General features: G+C 42.3%; 1 protein-coding gene across 4 annotated transcripts in view; it reads left to right on the forward strand.

Moving 5' to 3' along the window:
• usp47.L (ubiquitin specific peptidase 47 L homeolog) overlaps window positions 1–19415 on the forward strand; it is a 45357-nt gene extending 25942 nt beyond the window's left edge. For 2 of the 4 annotated variants that reach the window (XM_041589380.1, XM_041589382.1), the window contains 22 exons: window positions 79–158; window positions 1553–1702; window positions 1826–1921; window positions 2051–2203; window positions 2531–2698; window positions 3485–3613; window positions 3731–3807; window positions 3969–4024; window positions 4622–4734; window positions 5291–5395; window positions 6329–6536; window positions 7661–7776; window positions 7873–7992; window positions 8983–9736; window positions 10709–10884; window positions 12080–12160; window positions 12527–12642; window positions 13601–13716; window positions 14961–15091; window positions 16188–16235; window positions 16759–16889; window positions 17619–18065. In XM_041589380.1, coding sequence (XP_041445314.1) covers window positions 79–158; window positions 1553–1702; window positions 1826–1921; window positions 2051–2203; window positions 2531–2698; window positions 3485–3613; window positions 3731–3807; window positions 3969–4024; window positions 4622–4734; window positions 5291–5395; window positions 6329–6536; window positions 7661–7776; window positions 7873–7992; window positions 8983–9736; window positions 10709–10884; window positions 12080–12160; window positions 12527–12642; window positions 13601–13716; window positions 14961–15091; window positions 16188–16235; window positions 16759–16889; window positions 17619–17793 — 3299 coding nt within the window. In that variant the 3' untranslated portion in view covers window positions 17794–18065. 4 annotated transcript variants of the gene reach the window in all.
• The last annotated feature ends 1258 nt before the right edge of the window (window positions 19416–20673 follow it).

Raw genomic sequence — 20673 nt, forward strand, 5'->3', positions numbered from 1 at the left:
AACAGATTGAAAATACTATACTATAATACTATACCTTCGCCAGGAAAATTCTGATGAATAATGTATATCTTCTGACAGCTTGGCAGCAGCATGACGTTCAGGAACTGTGCCGGGTCATGTTCGATGCTTTGGAGCAAAAATGGAAGCAGACAGAACAGGTATGTGTACACGGAGGGACATCTTGTTGAATACAAAGGATTTGACGTGAGCTGAACATAAAAAATATAGCAAGAGAAGCATTTTAACTGATATAACATTTCAATATATTTTTAATAGAATGCAGGGAAGATCTGTGCCCAGAAAGATGCCCCAGTAGCTCTGAATCTTCTTTTCTGCACATGCTCAGTGCTGCTGTCACTTACTGAGCTTAGTGACATTATACTGTATATATACAGTACAATATAGCAGTCACAACTCCAGACTGATTAGTAATTAATTCAGTCACAATTGATGGCAGCTCAGAAACCAGTGCAGACTTTGTTAAACCCGGACCCGCATACATACCCGCTACCCGACCTGCAAGTATTTTTTCCGCAACCCGCTGACCATCAACAAACAGGAAGTGCTGTCATTGTGAACCGGACGTGCCATCATTAAAAGTAGGCGTGATCAGAAAAATGGAGTAAAACAGGAAGTGCTGTCATTGTAAACCGGAAGTGACATCATTAGACGTAGGCGTGATCGGTAAAACAGGAAGTGCTGTCGTTGTAAACCGGAAGTTATATCATTAGAAGTAGGTGTGTTTAGAAAAAAGTAGTAAAACTCGCTATTGAGAAGACCCACAAACCAGGCGAACTGTGACCCGTGTCTATACCCACTCGTGAAATCCGCAGGCTACCGGGTAACCCGCAGGTACCCGACCAGCTGCAGGACTCTAGTGCAGTCTGCATCAGAATTGATTCAAAATGAGCCTGTAGCGTCAGCTTCTATGGTGGATGAGCCTCATTTTCTGCTCCCTCAGCTCAGCTTCACCCTAGCAGCCCACTGAGCATGTGCAGGGCCACTGACACACAAAAGATTCTGAACTGCTGGGGCAGCTTTAAAGGCCTTTATCATTCCTGTTATAGGGCTGCTGCACCTCGGGCTGGTACAGTAAGCTTTCTACATATAAAATACAGCATGTAATTATATCACTCTTAATAAAGTGGATTTTAAAGGTTATTACTGCAAGTAATTGGTTGTAATTCAAGCTTTAATCACCTCCAAAAAAAAGTCCTAGTACGTAAGCATTGCTGAGGTCCGTTATTTTGTAATATAATCCCAAGGGCAACCTTCAGCTCCCCAGCTGTTCTCAGCCATGATCTCTTGGAAAGCAGTGACTTGATTAATGTGTCCTTGATAAGCACCCTTTGTTGGCACCCACATAGGAAACCTGCTTTCTGTTTATTCACTCTTGTTTGGACAAAGTTCTACTACACACAGGCTTGAGATAATAAGTGTCACGTGTATACATCTGTTGTCATTTCCACGACTGTCATTTGCCAGTATAGAATATTCTTTCATTTGTGTTTATGTTTAATACAGTCGTACTCATACATGCACTGTGTTTCAGGCTGACCTCATCAATCAGCTGTATCAAGGAAAGCTAAAGGACTACGTGAAATGCTTGGAGTGCGGCTACGAAAGCTGGAGGATCGATACGTTCCTTGATATTCCTCTAGTCATCCGGCCGTACGGCTCTAACACAGCGTTTGGTAGTATGGTGGGTATTTATAAGATAATGTGTGTGTAATTCAGTATACTGGGCATAGTATGGGGGAAGTTAATTATAACAGCCAAATGCAGCCCTATATATAGTGTAAGTTGTCTTTTTACAACATGGTAGGAAGAAGCACTTCATGCGTTTATCCAGCCGGAGACCCTAGATGGACCCAATCAGTACTTCTGTGAGCGGTGCAAGAGGAAATGCGATGCACGGAAGGTCAGCAAATTCCCATTTATGAAAAGACACTTGTATACACAGCTCTGTACATTGAGCTCTTTGAATTGCCAGTGGGACAGTTCTTCCATTGCTTTTCCTTTATAAATCCTATTTTTTTTCATTCTCAAGGGCCTGAAGTTCCTGCATTTTCCATACCTCCTTACTCTGCAGCTCAAGAGGTTTGATTTTGATTACACCAGCATGCACAGGATCAAACTGAATGATCGGATGACGTTTCCCGACGAGCTAGACATGAGCCCGTTCATAGACATGGAAGACGAGGTTGGTTTAGAGCAACTCTGGCCTTCAGCAAGACTCGTCTTATTTATTTCTTATTGTGTTCTTAGGTTGTTCTTGCTAAATTGTGTTTACTATTCCTGTATGCTGCCATAGTTTTATGGGATCTCTCTGTACAGACTATGAGCAAATTTAGGGGCTGTTCCTGCTGAATTGTGCTTAGTACAGGGAATACCTAAGCCTTTACTTATGTAATTGAAGATTGCTATTTATGCAGCTTTAGAATGAATTTCAGTAACTTTTATTTTTTATCTGTTTTTGCATTTTTTATCTGTTTTTGCATTTTTTTATCTGTTTTTGCACGGCCACAAGAAGTCTCCTCAAACAGATAGCTGCACAGATAGTGGTGCTGAAAATGAGGGCAGTTGCCATAGTGACCAAATGAGCAACGATTTTTCCACTGATGACGCAGTTGATGAGGGAATCTGTCTGGAAACAAACAGCAATATTGAAAAGCTGAATAAATCTGTAGCAGAAAAGGTGAGGTTCCATTGTACAGCTGCAGGGAAATGAGTGGAGACTGGGTTAAAGGAGAATAACTGAGCTGACTATTAAAGAAATGGTTTTCCAGCTTGTCTGTTTTTTTGAGGTGGTTAAATTGCCTTACATGACTTTATATGGTCACAGAACAACCCCTAAGTGACTTCTAATATCCTTATCATTTACAGTAGGGGGTACATTATCCCTTATAATACATGAGTGATACTCAGAGTTCCCTGTATAACTCAGCCCGCAGCCTTGTGCCTTTATATGGTCACAGAACAACCCCTCAGTGACTTCTAATATCCTTATCATTTACAGTAGGGGGTACATTATCCCTTATAATACATGAGTGATACTCAGAGTTCCCTGTATAACTCAGCCTGCAGCCTTGTGCCTTTATATGGTCACAGAACAACCCCTCAGTGACTTCTAATATCCTTATCATTTACAGTAGGGGGTACATTATCCCTTATAATACATGAGTGATACTCAGAGTTCCCTGTATAACTCAGCCTGCAGCCTTGTGCCTTTATATGGTCACAGAACAACCCTCAGTGACTTCTAATATCCTTATTATTTACAGTAGGGGGTACATTATCCCTTATAATACATGAGTGATACTCAGAGTTGTATAACCCTATTTATATATATATATATATATATATATATATATATATATATATATATATATATATATATATTATTGTGCTGTATAACACATACTTGCCATTTAGTATTGCTGGGTAGACTGACTAATGAAACCAATATGAATTTACTTTCTAGAATTCCTTGTATGAACTTTTTTCCGTGATGGTCCATTCAGGGAGTGCAGCGGGGGGACATTACTACGCCTGTATAAAATCCTTTGCTGATGGCCAGTGGTACAGCTTCAATGATCAGCACGTAAGCAGGGTGAGTCACTTCCAAAGCATTTAGGTTGCTAGGGTCATTGGTTCTAGCAACCAAGAGCTGATTTGTGTGAGCTCATATTTGACATGGTTGTAAAATGTATTTTATATGTTTGCGCAGATAACACAAGAGGACATTAAAAAAACTTATGGTGGGGCTATGGGAAACCGCGGCTACTACTCCAGTGCCTTTGCTAGGTACGTCTGTCTGTAATGTGGAAAGAGGACTTTAGGGTGGAATTGGAATGCTAGGGACCTGGGGGTTTCTGGATAAGGGGTTTTCTATTAGGAGCAGATTATATGTCTCAATGAAGATTATTCCACTTTGATATTAACATGTTTATTTCATTATCTTTCAGCTCTACAAATGCATACATGCTGATGTACAGACTGAAGAACCCAGCTAGAAATGCACGTAAGCATTGAAGCCCGAGTGCCTTTAAAGGAACTGATCAGTGTAAAAATAAAAACTGGGTAAATAGGCTGTGTAAAATAAAAAAATGTTTCTAATACAGTCAGTTAGCCAAAAAAACTAAATTAGAATTTTTTTTTATTTTGCACAGCCTATCTATTTACCCAGTTTTTATTTTTATACTGAACAATTCCTTTAACTCTTTCACTACAGACAAATCCTCTGGAGCATTTGTCAGTCTTTTTCCCTATTCCCTCAGTGTAACCCCAAGGGATTGGTCCGTGTCTTTACCACCAGGATATTTGCTTTGAACAGTCTCCGATCCCTTCCTGCTGTGAACACTTGGGATTTCCACAAGTCTTGCACAACTGCCTTCTGAATCTTCAGGTGGCAGTTGTGCAAGTAGTGACTTAATTGTGCAGATTCCAGGAAGTGATTGCAACGGAAAGTATAATAAAAAGTAGCTGACAATTCCTTGTTCTTGAATACCAATCACTGACACATCTCCTAGTGTGGCAACTTTGGGATATTTCTTCCTGATTTTCATTGCTCCAACGATCCATTAATTAAATGTAAAATCGGTTTTATTTTCTTTTACAGAATTCCTTGAAGCGAGTGAATTTCCTGAGCACATAAAACTTCTCGTGCAAAAGGAGCAGGAACAGGAAGAGCAGGAGAAGCGCCAGCGAGAGATTGAACGCAACACATGCAAAGTGAGTGAAAGGGGTGGTTCACCTTTTAGTTAACTTTTAGTATGTTCTAAAATGGCTAATTCGAAGCAATTTTTTTTTTCTGATTCTTTCCAGCTTTCAAATGGGGGGTCACTGACCCATATAAAAACATATGCTCTGTAAGGCTACAAATGTATTGTTATTGCTACTTTTTATTGCTCATCTTTTATTCATAGTCCAGTCTCTTATTCAAATAAATGCATTGTTGCTAGGGTAATAAGGACCCTAGTAACCCAATTGCTGAAACTGCAAACTGGAGAGCTGCTGAATAAAATGCTAAATAACTCAAAAACCACAAATAATAAAAAATGTAAAGCAATTGCAAATTGTCTCAGAATATCATGCATCATACTAAAATTAAACGCATTTAAAGGCAATGCAGTGCTGTCTAGCATTCTTACCATGAATATGACTATGTATAATCAGTAAGGAGAGAACATTCATGAAATCATGTTGGATAAGCTTCAGAGCAGGTAACGTTATCCTTTATAATTATGCCTGTGCTTGTTTTTCATGCTCTCCCCCTGTTCTTCTGCAGCTCAAGCTTTTCTGCATGCACCCGGTCAAGCAGATCATGATGGAAAGTAAACTTGAAGTTCACAAAGATAAAACCATGAAAGAAGCCGTTGAGATTGCGAACAAGGTGAAGCAAAATGTTATTTACCTGTTACACTAAGGGTTCCTAAGCACAAAGGTTTCAGATGTTAGGGGAGTGGATAGCGACTTTGCACTAAGCAGTTTATAACCTTACAAGCCAACAAAGTTTTCTGGCGCATGCATTGTAGGAGGCATATGCTGGTGCGCATACGCTGAAAGTCACGATGTTTCCGAAAAAAGAAATCGGAAACGTTGTTACTTTCGGGTGAATGCACAGTTGGAGGCATTTGTGAGTACGGAGCTACTGCGCATGCACCCGAAAGTCACAAAGTTTCCGATTTATTTTTTCGGAAACTTTGTGACTTTCGGCGCATACACAGTAGGAGGCATTAGCCGGTGCGCATGCGCCAGAAAACACTGCTCAATCCCGGAAGAAGAGTGCTCGGGAGAAGATGGCTGCTGTGAACTCAACAGGAAAGGACCTGCAGGGAGGGGTAAATAACAAGTTAGGGGCATGCCCGTGGGGCAGGTAGGCCGGGGGGAGGGGGAGGCTACACGAGGGAGGGGGGATTTTTGCACGTAGGGGTTGCCTTCTCCTTTAAGTGCATTGCTGTTTATTGGCCATTTTGGGCTCTTTTGATTCTAATTGGGGATACACCGAATCCAGGATTCGGTTCGGGATTCGGCCAGGATTCGGCCTTTTTCAGCAGGATTCGGCCGAATCCTTCAGCCGGCAGAACCGAATCCTAATTTGCATATGCAAATTAGGGGCAGGGAGGGAAATCGCGTGACTTTGTCACAAAACAAGGAAGTAAAAAAGGTTTTCCCCTTCCCACCCCTAATTTGCATATGCAAATTAGGATTTGGATTCGGTTCGGTATTCGGCCGAATCTTCCACAAAGGATTCGGGGGTTTGGCCGAATCCAAAATAGTGGATTCGGTGCATCCCTAATTCTAACAAAACTGTTGTTGGGCGCAGCTCATGGACTTGGAAGGCGTGATCCCTCTCGACTGCTGCCGGCTAGTGAAGTATGATGAATTTCACGATTACCTGGAGCGCTCCTACGAAGACGAGGAGGACCGGACGATGGGATATCTGCTTGGAGGCGTCAAATCGTCTTATATGTTCGACCTATTGTTAGAAACCAAGAGACCAGACCAAGTATTTCAGTCCTATAAACCTGGTGGTAAGTATATGTGTTTTTTGATATTACAAGTGTCCACTACCATCTATGGCACTAATACTCCAGTTACAGAGTTCCGCGTTTACAGGGAGTCTGTGACTCAGGCAGTGGGTAGGACTAGAACACTGATGTAGCTTACAGGGGGAGGGGCTTGGAGGCTGTAACTCAAGCAGTGGGTGGGACTAGTATACTCTGATGGCAGATTACAGTTTGAGGGACTGTGAGCATTTGACTCAAACAGTGGGTGGGACTAGAACATTGATGCCAGTTTACAGTGGGAGGGATTGGGAGCCTGTGACTCAAGCAGTGGGTGGGACTAGAACATTGATGCCAGCTTACAGTGGGAGGGATTGGGAGCCTGTGACTCAAGCAGTGGGTGGGACTAGAACATTGATGCCAGTTTACAGTGGGAGGGATTGGGAGCCTGTGACTCAAGCAGTGGGTGGGACTAGAACATTGATGCCATCTTACAGGAAGAGGGAATGGGAGGCTGTAACTCAAGCATTAGGTGGGACTAGTATACTCTGATGGACATTTACAGGGGGAGGGGCTGTAAGCCTAACTCAAGCAGTGGGTAGGACTAGAACAATGATGGAAGCTTACAGGGGGAGGAGCAGGGGTTGGGCTGTCACTCTATCAGTAGGTGGGACTAGAACAATATGATCACATTTGGGGCTGGGAGCCTGTAACTCAAGCAGTGGGTGGGACTAAAACAATTATGGAAAATTACAGGGGCAGTGGCAGAGGGGTCTGTGACTCAAGCAGGAGGTGGGACTAGAACACTGATGGCAGCTTACAGGAGAAGCGTCTGGCAGATGAACTACAGCTTTTCTATGCGACAGTAAAGCCTCTACAGGGACCCTTATCATCACTCTAATACAGAAGTTTATCTTACACGACTCCCTGCTAATCTTCATACTAGAACCTTGAACTGACGTTGGGTGCCACATCTTTATCCATTATCTGTTTTCTATTTACTTGGCCAATTATCAGAACGGATTAGCAACTCCGTCAGGTTGGAGGTGATAGTCCATCTTTAGATCTACCTCTTATTTTGGTTTCTCCTGCGTAAATAACAATATCTGCCACCTCATAACCTATCGATTTCCTGCGTTTTTTTCCGGCAGAGGTCATGGTCAAAGTGTACGTGGTGGATCTAAAGACCGAAACCGTAGCTTCTCCCGTTAGCGTCCGCGCCTATCTTAGTCAGACCATCATCGAGTTCAAGCAGCTTATCTCTAAGGTAGGTCCGATGTACTGCTCCGGTTCCGTACAACTACAAGGGCAGCTGGGTATTGTGTTATAGTTCACGAAACTCGTTTCCCCCCCCCCCCTTCAGAGTGTCGATTTGCCGCCGGACAGCATGCGCGTTATCCTGGAGCGATGTTACAACGACTTGCGCCTTTTAAACGTGGCGAATAAAACCTTGAAAGCAGAAGGATTCTTCAGAAGCAATAAGGTGAGTCAAATATTGACCCTCAATAAATGGCAACCACATTAAAGGAATTCTGTCATGATTTTTATGATCTAGTTTTTATTTCTAGATGACACTGCAAATAATTCACTGTACAATATAAAATGTCATTCCTGAAGCAGCAAGTGTATTTAGTTGTAATATTGGTGTGTAGGTGCATCTCAGCTCATTTTGCCTGGTCATGTGATTTCAGAAAGAGCCAGCACTTTAGGATGGAACTGCTTTCTGGCAGGCTGTTGTTTCTCCTACTCAATGTAACTGAATGTGTCTCAGTGGGACCTGGATTTTACTATTGAGTGTTATTCTTAGATATACCAGGCAGCTGTTATCTTGTGTTAGGGAGCTGCTATCTGGTTACCTTCCCATTGTTCTGTTAGTAGGGATGCACCAAATTTTGGATTCGGCCGAACCCCCGAATCCTTCGCAAAAGATTCAGCCGAATACCGAACCGAATCCAAATCCTATGCAAATTAGGGGTGGGTATGGGGAAACATTTTTTACTTCCTTGTTTTGTGACAAAAAGTCACACGATTTCCCTCCCCGTCCCTTATTTGCATATTCATATTAGGATTTGGATTTGGTTCACCTGGGGAGAAAGATTCGCCCGAATCCGTATCCTGCTGAAAAAGGCCGAATCCTGGATTCGGTGCATTGTTAGGCTGCTGGGAGGGGAGGGGGGAGATATCGGCAGTAAAGTACAGCAGTAAAGAGTGACTGAAGTTTATTCGAGCACAAATCACATGACTGGGGGTAGCTGGGAAACTGACAATATGTCTAGCTCCGTGTCACATTTCAAAATTGAATATAAAAAAATCTGTTTGCTCTTTTGAGAATTGGTTTTCAGTGCAGAATTCTGCTTGAGCAGCACTATTAACTGATGTGTTTATAAATAAATAAATAAAAATTCCCATGACAGTATCCCTTTAACTCAAGGCAATAGTGTGATGGCCACTGACAAGTTTTTCCTTTCCGTAGGTGTTTGTGGAAAGCTCCGACTCTCTCGACCACCAGCTGGTTTTTACCGACTCTCATCTGTGGAAACTCTTGGACCGCCACGCCAACACCATCAAGCTTTATGTGTCTTTACCTGAGCACCCCCGTCCGACGGCGAGGTCCGTCGGTCCGAAAGGGGGCGGGGATATGAATCCTCAAGAGGACTACTGCAGCAGGGCGAAATCGGTGGATGCCATTCTGGAAGAGAGCACAGAGAAGCTAAAGAGCCTGTCTCTTCAGCAGCACCAAGATGGCGGCAACGGGGACAGCAGCAAGAGCACCGAGGGGAGCGATTTCGAGAACATTGATTCGCCACTGAATGAGGTGGATTCTTCAGGGTCAGCCGACAACCAAGAACTGGAAAACCGAATCTTGCCGGCTGACCCCGAGAACAACTTTCAGCCGGAAGAGCGGTCGGACTCTGACGTGAACAATGACCGGAGCACCAGCTCAGTGGATAGCGATATCCTCAGCTCAAGCCATAGCAGCGATACTTTGTGCAACGCAGACGGCACCCCCATCCCCCTCGCAAATGGACTCGACTCCCACAGCATCACCAGCAGCAGGCGCTCCAAAGCCAACGACGGCAAGAAAGAGACGTGGGACACTGCCGAGGAGGATTCTGGGACGGATAGCGAGTACGACGAGAGCGGAAAAAGCAGGGGAGAGGCGCAATATATGTATTTTAAAGCGGAGCCACATGCAGGGGAGGGTTGCTTAGCGGAAGGAAGTAAATGTAAGTATGTGGTCCCTTTAACAGCCAAGCAAGCTGTACATCTCTTAAAGGTATACTGTCATTAAAATGCACCCATAGTGTTTAAAGGATAAGTAAACCTTTAAAATAAGTGAATGTAAAATTGAAGATAGGGCTATTCTAAGCACTTTTGTCATTTACATTCATTATTTATTTTCTTTAATTCCAAGATATTAAGGGATACATGTGCTGTTAATATGAATGAATTTTGTTACAACAGCGCCACCTGCTGGTCAGTTTCCCACCAGTCTGACCAGCAAGTAGTCAAGGAAGTTGTCAGGAGAAACTTGGCCTGACACAACATGTAGTGATAGGAGATGGACCTCAGTCTTCCATCCAAAATCTGACCTCCATTATAGCCTTCCCCCCCCACCCCCCCCAAATTCCCAGAGCAACATACAGATATCACCCCGGGGTTGTACACTGCAAGGCCTGAGACCTACTCCTCTGACCCTATTTATTTCCAGCTGATCATATTTGTTTAAAGGGGTTGTTTGCCTTTAAACTAACTGTTAGTATGATGTAGAGTCTGATATTCTGAGACAATTTGCAATTGTTTTTTATGTTTTTATCTTTATATTGTGCGTCTTCCAGTTTGCAATTTCAGCAATCTGGTTGCTAGGGTCCAAATCTCCCTAGCAACCATGCACTAATTGCAATAAGAGACTTGGATATGAATAGGTGAGGCCTATTTTGTAGCCTTACAGAGCATCTGCTGTTTAGATGGGGTCAGTGACCCCCATTTGAAAACTGGAAAGAAGAAGTCAGAAGAAGAAGGCAAATCATTCAAAAATTATAAATAATAAATAAATAATGAAGACCAATTGAAAAGTTGCTAAGAATTGATCATTCTATAATATATTAAAGTTACCATGAAGGGGAACCACTGCTTTAAAAATTTTTTTGTAATTCCTAATTTTACTTTCTTGTGTTAATTGTACTATTTCCCAACAGGCCTCCTGGTAAACGTGGATAAGAGGATCACCTTAGCTGCCTTCAAACAGCAACTGGAGTCTTTTGTGGGGGTGCCCTCCTCCCAGTTTAAAGTTTTTCGGGTCTATGCCAGCAATCAGGAATTTGAGAGCGTCCGGCTCAATGAGACGCTTTCTTCTTTTTCAGATGACAACAAGGTATTTTTCTTGAATTATTAAATTATAACTTTATTTTTTTTTTTTTTTTACCTCGGCCAATTAGAAACGTGCGCATGAAAGAGTATTTATAAAGGGACCAGTGTCTGCATGTAAGTGATACCGGCTGCCCTATCATATGATGACGTGAGCATAACATAGTGTCGGTAGCCTTTTATAACACTGCAATTGACTTCAAATGGCCCAAAATTACTCCCCTGTCAGCTGCTATGGCAGTCCATTAAAAACTTGGAAATGCAACAATTTCCCAGGACTTGCTCTTTTGAGTAGTTGCCATAGCAGCCAATCGGTGGCTTATCTTAGACGATTTGGCTCCTCCTCCTAACCCACTAAACATTGTGGGTGTCAAAATACCCAAAAATACTCTTCATACCTTCGACTGAGAGTAAAGTATGGGAGCTTCAGCCTATAGGGCATCCCATGTCAAAAGTTGCAGCCAGTTTATTGGGATGCACCAAAGCCAGGATTCGACTATTTTCAGCAGGATTCAGCCTTAAAGGGGTTGTTCACCTTTAAATTAACTGTTAGTATGATGTAGAGAGGGATATTCTGAGACCATTTCCAATTTGTTTTCATTTATTATTATTTGTGGTTTTCGAGTTATTTAGCTTTTTATTCAGCAGCTCTCCAGTTTGCAATTTCAGCCACCTGGTTGCCAGGGTACAAATTCCCCTAGCAACCATGCACTGATTTTAGTAAGAGACTGGAATATGAATAGGAGAGGCCTGAATAGAAAGATGAATAATAAAAAGTTGCAATAACAATACATTTGCAGCCTTACAGAGCATTTGTTTTTTAGATGGGGTCAGTGACCCCCATGTGAAGGCTGGAAAGAGTCAGAAGTAGAAGGCAAATTATTCAAAAACTATAAAAAAATAAATAAATAATGGTTATTCGAAAAGTTGCTTAGAATTAGCCATTCTATAACATACTGAAAGTTAACTTTAAGGTCCCCCTTAATATTATGTCACTTTTCGTCACACAAACATGGAAGTAAATAAGTGTTTGATTTGCTTAAGTGAATTAGTGTTGGGATTCCGCTCGGTATTCAGCTGAATCTTTCACGAAGGATTTGGCCGAATCCCAAAATAGTGGAATCGGTGCCTCCCTGCAGTTTATCTGAAAGGCGTTACAAGTTTTTTCCCCCCATTAATTTACGTTTTTGTTTCTTTTCTAGATCACCATCAGACTCGGGAGAGCTCTGAAAAAAGGGGAATACCGGGTCAAAATCTTTCAGCTTTTAGTAAACGAGCCCGAGGTACAGAATAATTGCATTAATTACAGATAAGGGGCCGAAAAGGTTTCCATGATAAACTTCAGGTCAATATTCCAGGGGCTGGTTTGTGGCTTAGTATGTGCCACGTGTGCTCCTCAGACCTGTTCCGTGCCCCTATTATTATTATCATCATTATTATTATCATCATCATTATCATCATCATCATTATTATTATTATTATCATCATTATCATCATCATCAATATTATCATTATTATTATTATCATCATTATCATTGTTATTATAATCCTCAATCATCATCAATTATCATTAATCCTCATCATCAATCATAATCATCATCATCAATCATCGTTAATCATCATCATCATCCACTAATTTGTCTTTCCAGCCTTGCAAGTTTGTGTTGGACGCAGTGTTTTCTAAAGGAATGACCGTGCGACAGTCCAAAGAGGAGCTGTTGCCGCTACTCAGGGAGCAGTGTGGGCTGGATCTTTCTATAGACAGGTGAGTAATAACCAATAACATTCAGCTCAGATTCAAAAGCAACAATTATGTTATGACCCATGTCCCCCCATCAAGTCACTGATTGGTTACTGCCTGGTAACCAATCAGTGGAAAGCAAGAGAGCTGAAAAGCAGGAAGTAGTGTTCTGGCTATTATGTTACACATCCACTCACTCCAGCCTTTATACATTACATTTTTGCCTAACTAACTATATTAGATACATTTTTTATTTTGCACAGTCTATCTATTTACCCAATTTTTATTTTTACACTGAACTGTTCCTTTAAAGGAGATGGAAAGGCATGTTATACTTGGGGGTGCCAAAACTTAAACAGCCCCAAGTGATGTATTGACTTACCTGAAACCTCGGGCCGTTGGTCCTATCAGCAGAAAACTGCACCGACCCAGATTATTCCAGTGAGCACCCCGGAGCGATCTTCTTCCGTCTTTCGCCTTCTTCACGCATCTGCGCGTGCACAGTATAACGAAAAGCTGAAGTTTAACTAAAAAGTCGGCTCTTTCGTTCAACTTCGCATGCGTCTGCCGCGGGAATTTTAAAGAAAGAAGAAGACTGAAGTGGATCACCCCGTGGTGCTCACTGGTATAACCCCGGGCCGGTGCAGTGATAGGAGCAGTGGCCCTGGTAAGTAGATACAGTTACTTAGGGGTTCCTAACTTTTTTGCCTTTTGTTCTACTTTAACTGTATATACTGGAAATTGTCCTTCAAGGTCTGGGGGTTAACAAGTGTCACAAATATCACCCTGCTACACCTACTGAACCCCACTCTTTGTACCACATCCGCTTCATGTTGCCCCAATGTTTGCTAGACCTCCTTCCCACCCTTCCTGCACTCTGATCATTACTTTATCTACATGAATACAGAGGTGCCTTATAATACCCCCGTCTGACTCTGTAAGATTAGTTTTGGAGCATCTCATACTCGTATGTCTCCTACAGGTTCCGGCTGCGAAAGAAAACGTGGAAGAACCCAGGGACAGTATTTCTGGATTCCCATGTTTACGAGAATGAAAGTATTTCGAGCTGCTGGGAGGTTTTGTTAGAAGCGCTGGACGGTAAGAATTTTATGCCAATTAGTGCAGACGAATCCTGCTTGCAACTGCCAATTTATTATCCACTATTATTAGGGATGCACCGAATCCAGGATTCAGTTCGGGATTCGGCCTTTTTCAGCAGAATTTGGATTCGGCCAAATCCTTCTGCCTGGCCGAACCGAATCCTAACTTGCAATTGTAGGGAAATCATGTGACTTTTTGTTATAAAAGAATTTTTTCCTTTCCTGCCCCTAATTTGCATGTGCAAATTCGGTGCAGTATTCGGCCGAATCTTTCACCAAGGATTCGGCCAAATCCCAAGTAGTGGATTCAGTGCATCCCTAACTATTATCCTACATTTCTGCCCAGTCGTTGCCCCGGCATCATGATCCCAAGCAGGTTTGTTAGCATAGATTTATTGCTGCCCGTGAGCTGACAGTTTCACTACCCGATAAACCCTTAAAGGAGCCCATTGCACTGTTTGAGTTTTCTGATTGAAATGTGAGTGTGTTTGGGGTCATAGGGTCATTTTAATAAATGAGCAAAGGGGGCTTTTGCCCACCATCCCCACCAGGACAAGGAGACCACCACCATCATCTGCTTAAACCTTGACTCCCAAACATCCCCAGAAATGGCATTCCTATTTACCCATAATGTGCAGTTGTGCTGCCTCCTTCTGTATGTAAATGAGTTGTGCTGGACCTCATGGAAACGATGGGTTACTGTAGTGTTTAACATTATACAGTACCCCCAACTCAAGTCTTCAGGGTGTATCTAAAAAGAGGTTCTGTGCATAACAAATAACCTATATATCAATTTTTTGTTCCCCAACATTAGAACAATGAACAAAGCATCTGCTGAACACACTTTGTTGTCCGTCTTTTTTGAGATTTCAGTCTATTTTGTGGTCTACTGAAGACCTCTGTATAAACAAATGATACTTTCCCCAACTACAGCCTATTAGGCTTTCAGATAAGGAGCCATCTCATTATACAGTGTGTTTCAGACGGCTGTTTGTGCTTGTATGAAGAGGGAGTAGAATGTAACTTTACTTTCGGTTTTAGTCTTTGTCCTGTTTAGAGCAATAAATACAGTATCAAATACCAAAGAATGTTCCGCATGAGCCCTATTCATTGCACTCATGAAGAAAAAGGGGGTATACTGTCCCTTTAAGAACTTTATTAAGCCCGTTTGAAGTCTTGCTCCTGCAATTTGTTCTGCTCGGCGAAAACTGGTCTTTTCTCATTCTGTTCCCCTTTATTTAGAAACTGAGAAAATGAAGTCCATGTCGCAGCTCTCCTTGTTTACAAAGAGGTGGAGGCCGTCGGAGTTAAAGCTGGACCCCTTTAAGGAGGTTGTGCTGGAAAGTAACAGCGTGGAGGAGTTAAGAGACAAGGTGAGTTCCTAATGAGACGAGCTGAAACTACCGAGAGGAGGAAGTAAAACCTTGAACTATAATTTGCCCATGATCTCGCTGGATACATTTCTTCCATTATTTTTATTAAAGGATAAGTAAACCTTTAAAATAAGTGACTCTGAAATTGACGAGGGGGCTATTCTAAGCACTTTTGCAATGTTCATTCATTATTTATTTTGTTTTAAATTCCAAGATATTAAGGGATACATGTACTGTGAATATGAATGAATTTTGTTACAACAGCGCCACCTGCTGGTCAGTTTCCCACCAGTCTGACCAGCAAGTAGTCAAGGAAGTTGTCAGGAGAAAGAAAGAGGCTGATGTTCTTCTGCTTAGGAATAAAATTATAAACCTTTCTCACATCTTTCCTAAGCAGAAGAACATCAGCCTCTTTCTTTCTCCTGACAACTTCCTTGACTACTTGCTGGTCAGACTGGTGGGAAACTGACCAGCAGGTGGCGCTGTTGTAACAAAATTCATTCATATTAACAGTACATGTATCCCTTAATATCTTGGAATTAAAAATAAATAAATAATGAATGTACATTGCAAAAGTTTTTAGAATAGCCCAGGGTCGGACTGGCCCGGCTGGAAACCGGGAAAAAACCCTATAGGCCCCGACCCGTCATGGGCCCCTGATGGGCCAGACCCCCAATCGTGGTATTCAAACAAAAGAAAAAAAGCCGGAGCGCCACGCCGTCTGCTCATGCGCGCCAGCGTGGACCGCAAGGAAGGGAGCACACGGCACGTGCGCCGTTGCAAGGGGGCGGGGGGCCCTGGACAGCAGTCCCGGTGGGCCCCGGGCCCCCCAGTCTGACACTCATCAATTTCACAGTCACTTATATTAAAGGTTTACTTATCCTTTAAAGAAATTAAATATATAGAAAATAAAGCTGTATTGTGTTTGACCACTAGGTGGTGCTGTTTCTGTTCTGTTCTCTTTATTCAGCCTTTCTAAAAACAGAACAGAAAGCGAAAATTTATTCGGTTAATTATTGAGTCGGCAAAAACAGCATTATGAACCCATAATTATTAATTATAATAATCCTTTCCTCTGTGTGATTTCTCCCCGCAGATTTGTGAGATAAGTGCTATACCCTTGGAGAACTTAGAATTTGCTAAGGTGAGTCCCCCTAATGAATAATAGGATTTTTGTACAATACCCTAGAGGCTGACGCTCACCCGCTGGCTGGAAATAGAAACTCAAAGTGATCCTGGGCCTTTTCCCAGAATTCCTTGTGACTTAAAGGGGTGGTTCATCTTTCAGTTAGAATGGCTAATTCTAAGCAACTTTTTTTTTACAGTTTCTGAATTATTTGCCTTCTTCTTCTGACTCTTTCCAGCTTTCAAATGGGGGTCACTGACCCCATCTGAAAAACAAATGCTCCGTAAGGCTACACATGTATTGTTATTGCTACTTTTTATTCCTCATCTTTCTATTCAGGCCTCTCCTATTCATATTCCAGTCTCTTATTCAAATCAATGCATGGTTGTTAGGGGAATTTGGACCCTAGCAACCAGACGGCTGAAATTCCAAACTGGAGAGCTGCTGAATAAAATAAACTCGAAAAACGAAAACCAATTGCAAATTGTGTCAGAATTTAAAGGTGAATAACCCCGTTAAAGCACAATCTTAAACTCTGCAGGGTCGAGGCACGTTCCCCTGTGACATTTCCGTTTTGGAGATCCATCAGGATTTGGACTGGAATCCTAAAGTGTCGACGCTGAATGCTTGGCCGCTGTACATTTCAGACGATGGAGCCGTCATATTTTACCGGTACGTTGACTTCAGATATCGCTGATATAAGGGCCAATTCATTATTCTTTCTCTGTCCAATCTGTGGGTTTAAAGGAAAACTAAACCCTAAAAATTAATATGGTTAAAAATGTCCTATTTTATATAGTGAACTTATTGCACGAGGCTAAAGTTTGAGCTTGTCAATAGCAGCAATGATCCAGGACTTCAAACTTGTCACAGGGGGTCACCATCTTGGAAAGTGTCTGTGACACTCACATGCTCAGTGGGCTCTGATTGGCTGTTGAGAAGCTAAGCTTAGGGCTCGTCACTAATTATCCAGCAGAAAATGAGCTTCCCTGGCTGTAATATAAGCTGATGCTACAGGTTTGCTGATTATTCAATTCTGATGCTAATTGCACTGGTTTCTGTGCTGCCATGTAGTAATTATGTGTATTAATTACTAATCAGCCTTATATTGTGACATTTCTATTCTATGTGTACTGTATATTGTGAGTGGCTCCCTAAGCTCAGTAAGTGACAGCAGCACAGAGCATGTGCAGTGAATCAGCAGAAAAGAAGATGGGGAGCTACTGGGGCATCTTTGGAGACACAGATCTTTATTGCTAAAGGGCTGTGGTTGCCGTGGGCTGGTACAGAAGAACAAAACATCATGTACAACATTTATAGCTACTTCTTTAGTTTGGCTTTAGTTCCCCTTTAAGAGCCTTTCCATTGGTTCTTACTGCTAAAAGCCGCTTTTCATTTCAGGGATAAAACCGAAGAAGTGATGGAACTGACGGACGAGCAGAGAAACGAACTGGTGAAGAAGGAAAGCAGCCGCCTGCAAAAGACCGGACACCGCGTCACCTACTCCCCCCGAAAGGAAAAAGCACTAAAAATATACCTAGACGGGCCGACCAATAAAGACTCGGCGCAAGACTGACGGCGGCCCCCCAGCCCGCACCTGAACTTGATGGGGGTTATTTTTATTACTCTTCTATTTTCAAAACTGGTCAGTTACCCCCACATTTGTCGGACGCTCCATACGCGTGACGCCACCACACCAGCACTGATTGGTGGACTGTCAGCCAACCAGCAGCCTTCTGGCTACGCCGAGGTCTTGGGGAAACGTTATTTTTCTCTGCACTATGGTCGATAAAGCTGTAAAGTGAAAAGGGATGTGCAAATGCAAATAAAAAAAAATATATAAATATATATATATATATAAACGTAAGAAATGCGAGAGGGGGTGAGTTGGAAAGTCTCTGCGCGCACCTGGGGCCCCTCGGTATTCCGGGGGCCCCCATGTAAAGGTCAGACCGTTTTTAATGTTTTTGATACACACAATACCTCATTGGACTTGTAGAGATTCTAATATAAATAAACGGCGGACGGACGTAGGCATTAATATAAGCAGCTGCTGAACCAATTAGATCTTCCCTCTCTATACAGGTTCTGGTACCCCGTGTCCACGCTGCTGAGTGGAACCCCCCGAATCCGATCAGAGTCTAGAGACACCCCTGCTACTGTCCAATAGAAACGCAGCTCGGCCCCTAATTCTATCACCTATCCAACACTGTGCCCGTGGGAATACGTAGCTGCCTATTTAATACGCAACTGCCGCCTCGTTCTGCCATATGGAAGAGCCCGTGTTTTTTTCGCCTGGTACAACAGAGATCTATATATTCGCTCGGTTACTGATTTTATTTTTTTTTTGTATATATTGTTATAATTATTTTACGTTTGTTTCCCCCTCACTCCATTCACGCTTTACACTGCTTCCTGGTAGGCGAGACGTCTTAAATCAAAAGCAGTTTTTTGTTTTAAAGGATAAGTAAACCTTTAAAATACATGATGAGGGGGCTATTCTAAGCACTATTGTCATTTACATTATTTTGTTTTCATTCCAAGATATTAAGGGATACATGTGCTGTTAATATGAATGAATTTTGTTACAACAGCGCCACCTGCTGGTCAGTTTCCCACCAGTCTGACCACCAAGTAGTCAAGGAAGTTGTCAGGAGAAAGAAAGAGGCTGATGTTCTTCTGCTTAGGAAAGATATGAGAAAGGTTTTTAATTTTATTCCTAAGCAGAAGAACATCAGCCTCTTTCTTTCTCCTGACAACTTCCTTGACTACTTGCTGGTCAGACTGGTGGGAAACTGACCAGCAGGTGGCGCTGTTGTAACAAAATTCATTCCTATTAACAGCACATGTATCCCTTAATATCTTGGAATTAAAAAAATAAATAATGAATGTACGTTGGAAAATTTCTAAGAATCGCCCCTCATCAATTTTACATTCAATTATTTTAAAGGTTTACTTATCCTTTAAATGCCGTAGCAATAGCGGGTTGCCCACCTGCATATATATATATCATAGACATCCCGTGACATCGCACACACCCTCCTTTTATTTATTTTTTTAAGGGCGTCTCGACATTTCAAGCATTAACAGATGAAATTTCTGTCTAATTTATAAGAAATCAGTCCATGGGTTTGATACAAATTTTTTTTTCCATGCCGGATGCTGTTTACAACACTGAACATGCCAATAAAAAATAGAAACGTTTATGATGTGTCTCTCTCTGATGATTGGTTGGGCCGGCTGCGTCAGAATTCATTCATAAGCGGCTTCTTCCTTTCTACCAAAGGTTTGATGATTTCTGACGCTCCCTAAGCTCAGCTTCCCAACAGCAGCAACTGAGCATGTGCAGGGCCACCGACTCACCCAAGATGCCTAACGAGATCCAAGATGGAGACAACCCTGTAGACCTGGGTCATTCCTGTTCTTGGGCTGCTGAACCTCTGGGCTCGTACAGTAAAATTCCTATCCAGTTTTCCAGCCATTGGTACAAACTACTCCGGAAGCAACAGAGAAAAAAAAGACCTTAAATTGACGTTTGCAGTTTTTTATTGCACGTGTCCAACAGAGAGAACGTTAGGAAACAATACAACATATGGTTCTGGAACCAGAGCGGATCAGCAGAAACCCATAACAGCATATAAATCAGAAGCACCCCTCCCCCTAGCTGAATGTGGAAGCTGCCATTCTGCTTGCACAAGTACAAAAATATATTGTTCTATCAGCAGTGATGTTACCCCCATGCAACTGGGGAGTCACTCAAAATCTTTTCCCATTGGATGTGATACCTTTGCTCTTTTCCCATTGGATGGCGATACCTTTTGCTCTTTTCCCATTGGATGCGATACCTTTTGCTCTTTTCCCATTGGATGCGATACCTTTTGCTCTTTTCCCATTGGATGCGACACCTTTTGCTTTAAAGGGATACTGTCATGGAAAAACATGTTTTTTCCAAAACGCATTAGTTAATAGTGCTGCTCCAGCAGAATTCTGCACTGAAATCCATTTCTCAAAAGAGCAAACAGATTTTTTTTTATATTCAATTTTGAAATCTGACATGGGGCTAGACATATTGTTAGTTTCCCAGCTGCCCCCGGTCATGTGACTTGCGCCTGCACTTTAGAATGGAACTGCTTTCTGGCAGGCTGTTGTTTCTCCTACTCAATGTAACTGAATGTGTCTCAGTGGGACCTGGATTTTACTATTGAGTGTTGTTCTTAGATCTACCAGGCAGCTGTTATCTTGTGTCAGGGAGCTGCTATCTGGTTACCTTCCCATTGTTCTGTTGTTAGGCTGCTGGGGGGGTGATATCACTCCAACTTGCAGTAAAGAGTGACTGAAGTTTATCAGAGCACAAGTCACATGACTGGGGGCAGCTGGGAAATTGACACTATGTCTAGCCCCATGACAGATTTCAAAATTGAATATAAAAAAATCTGTTTGCACTTTTTGAAAAATG

Source organism: Xenopus laevis, chromosome 4L (assembly GCF_017654675.1).
Source record: "Xenopus laevis strain J_2021 chromosome 4L, Xenopus_laevis_v10.1, whole genome shotgun sequence".
In the NCBI taxonomy this organism is placed as follows: domain Eukaryota; kingdom Metazoa; phylum Chordata; class Amphibia; order Anura; family Pipidae; genus Xenopus; species Xenopus laevis.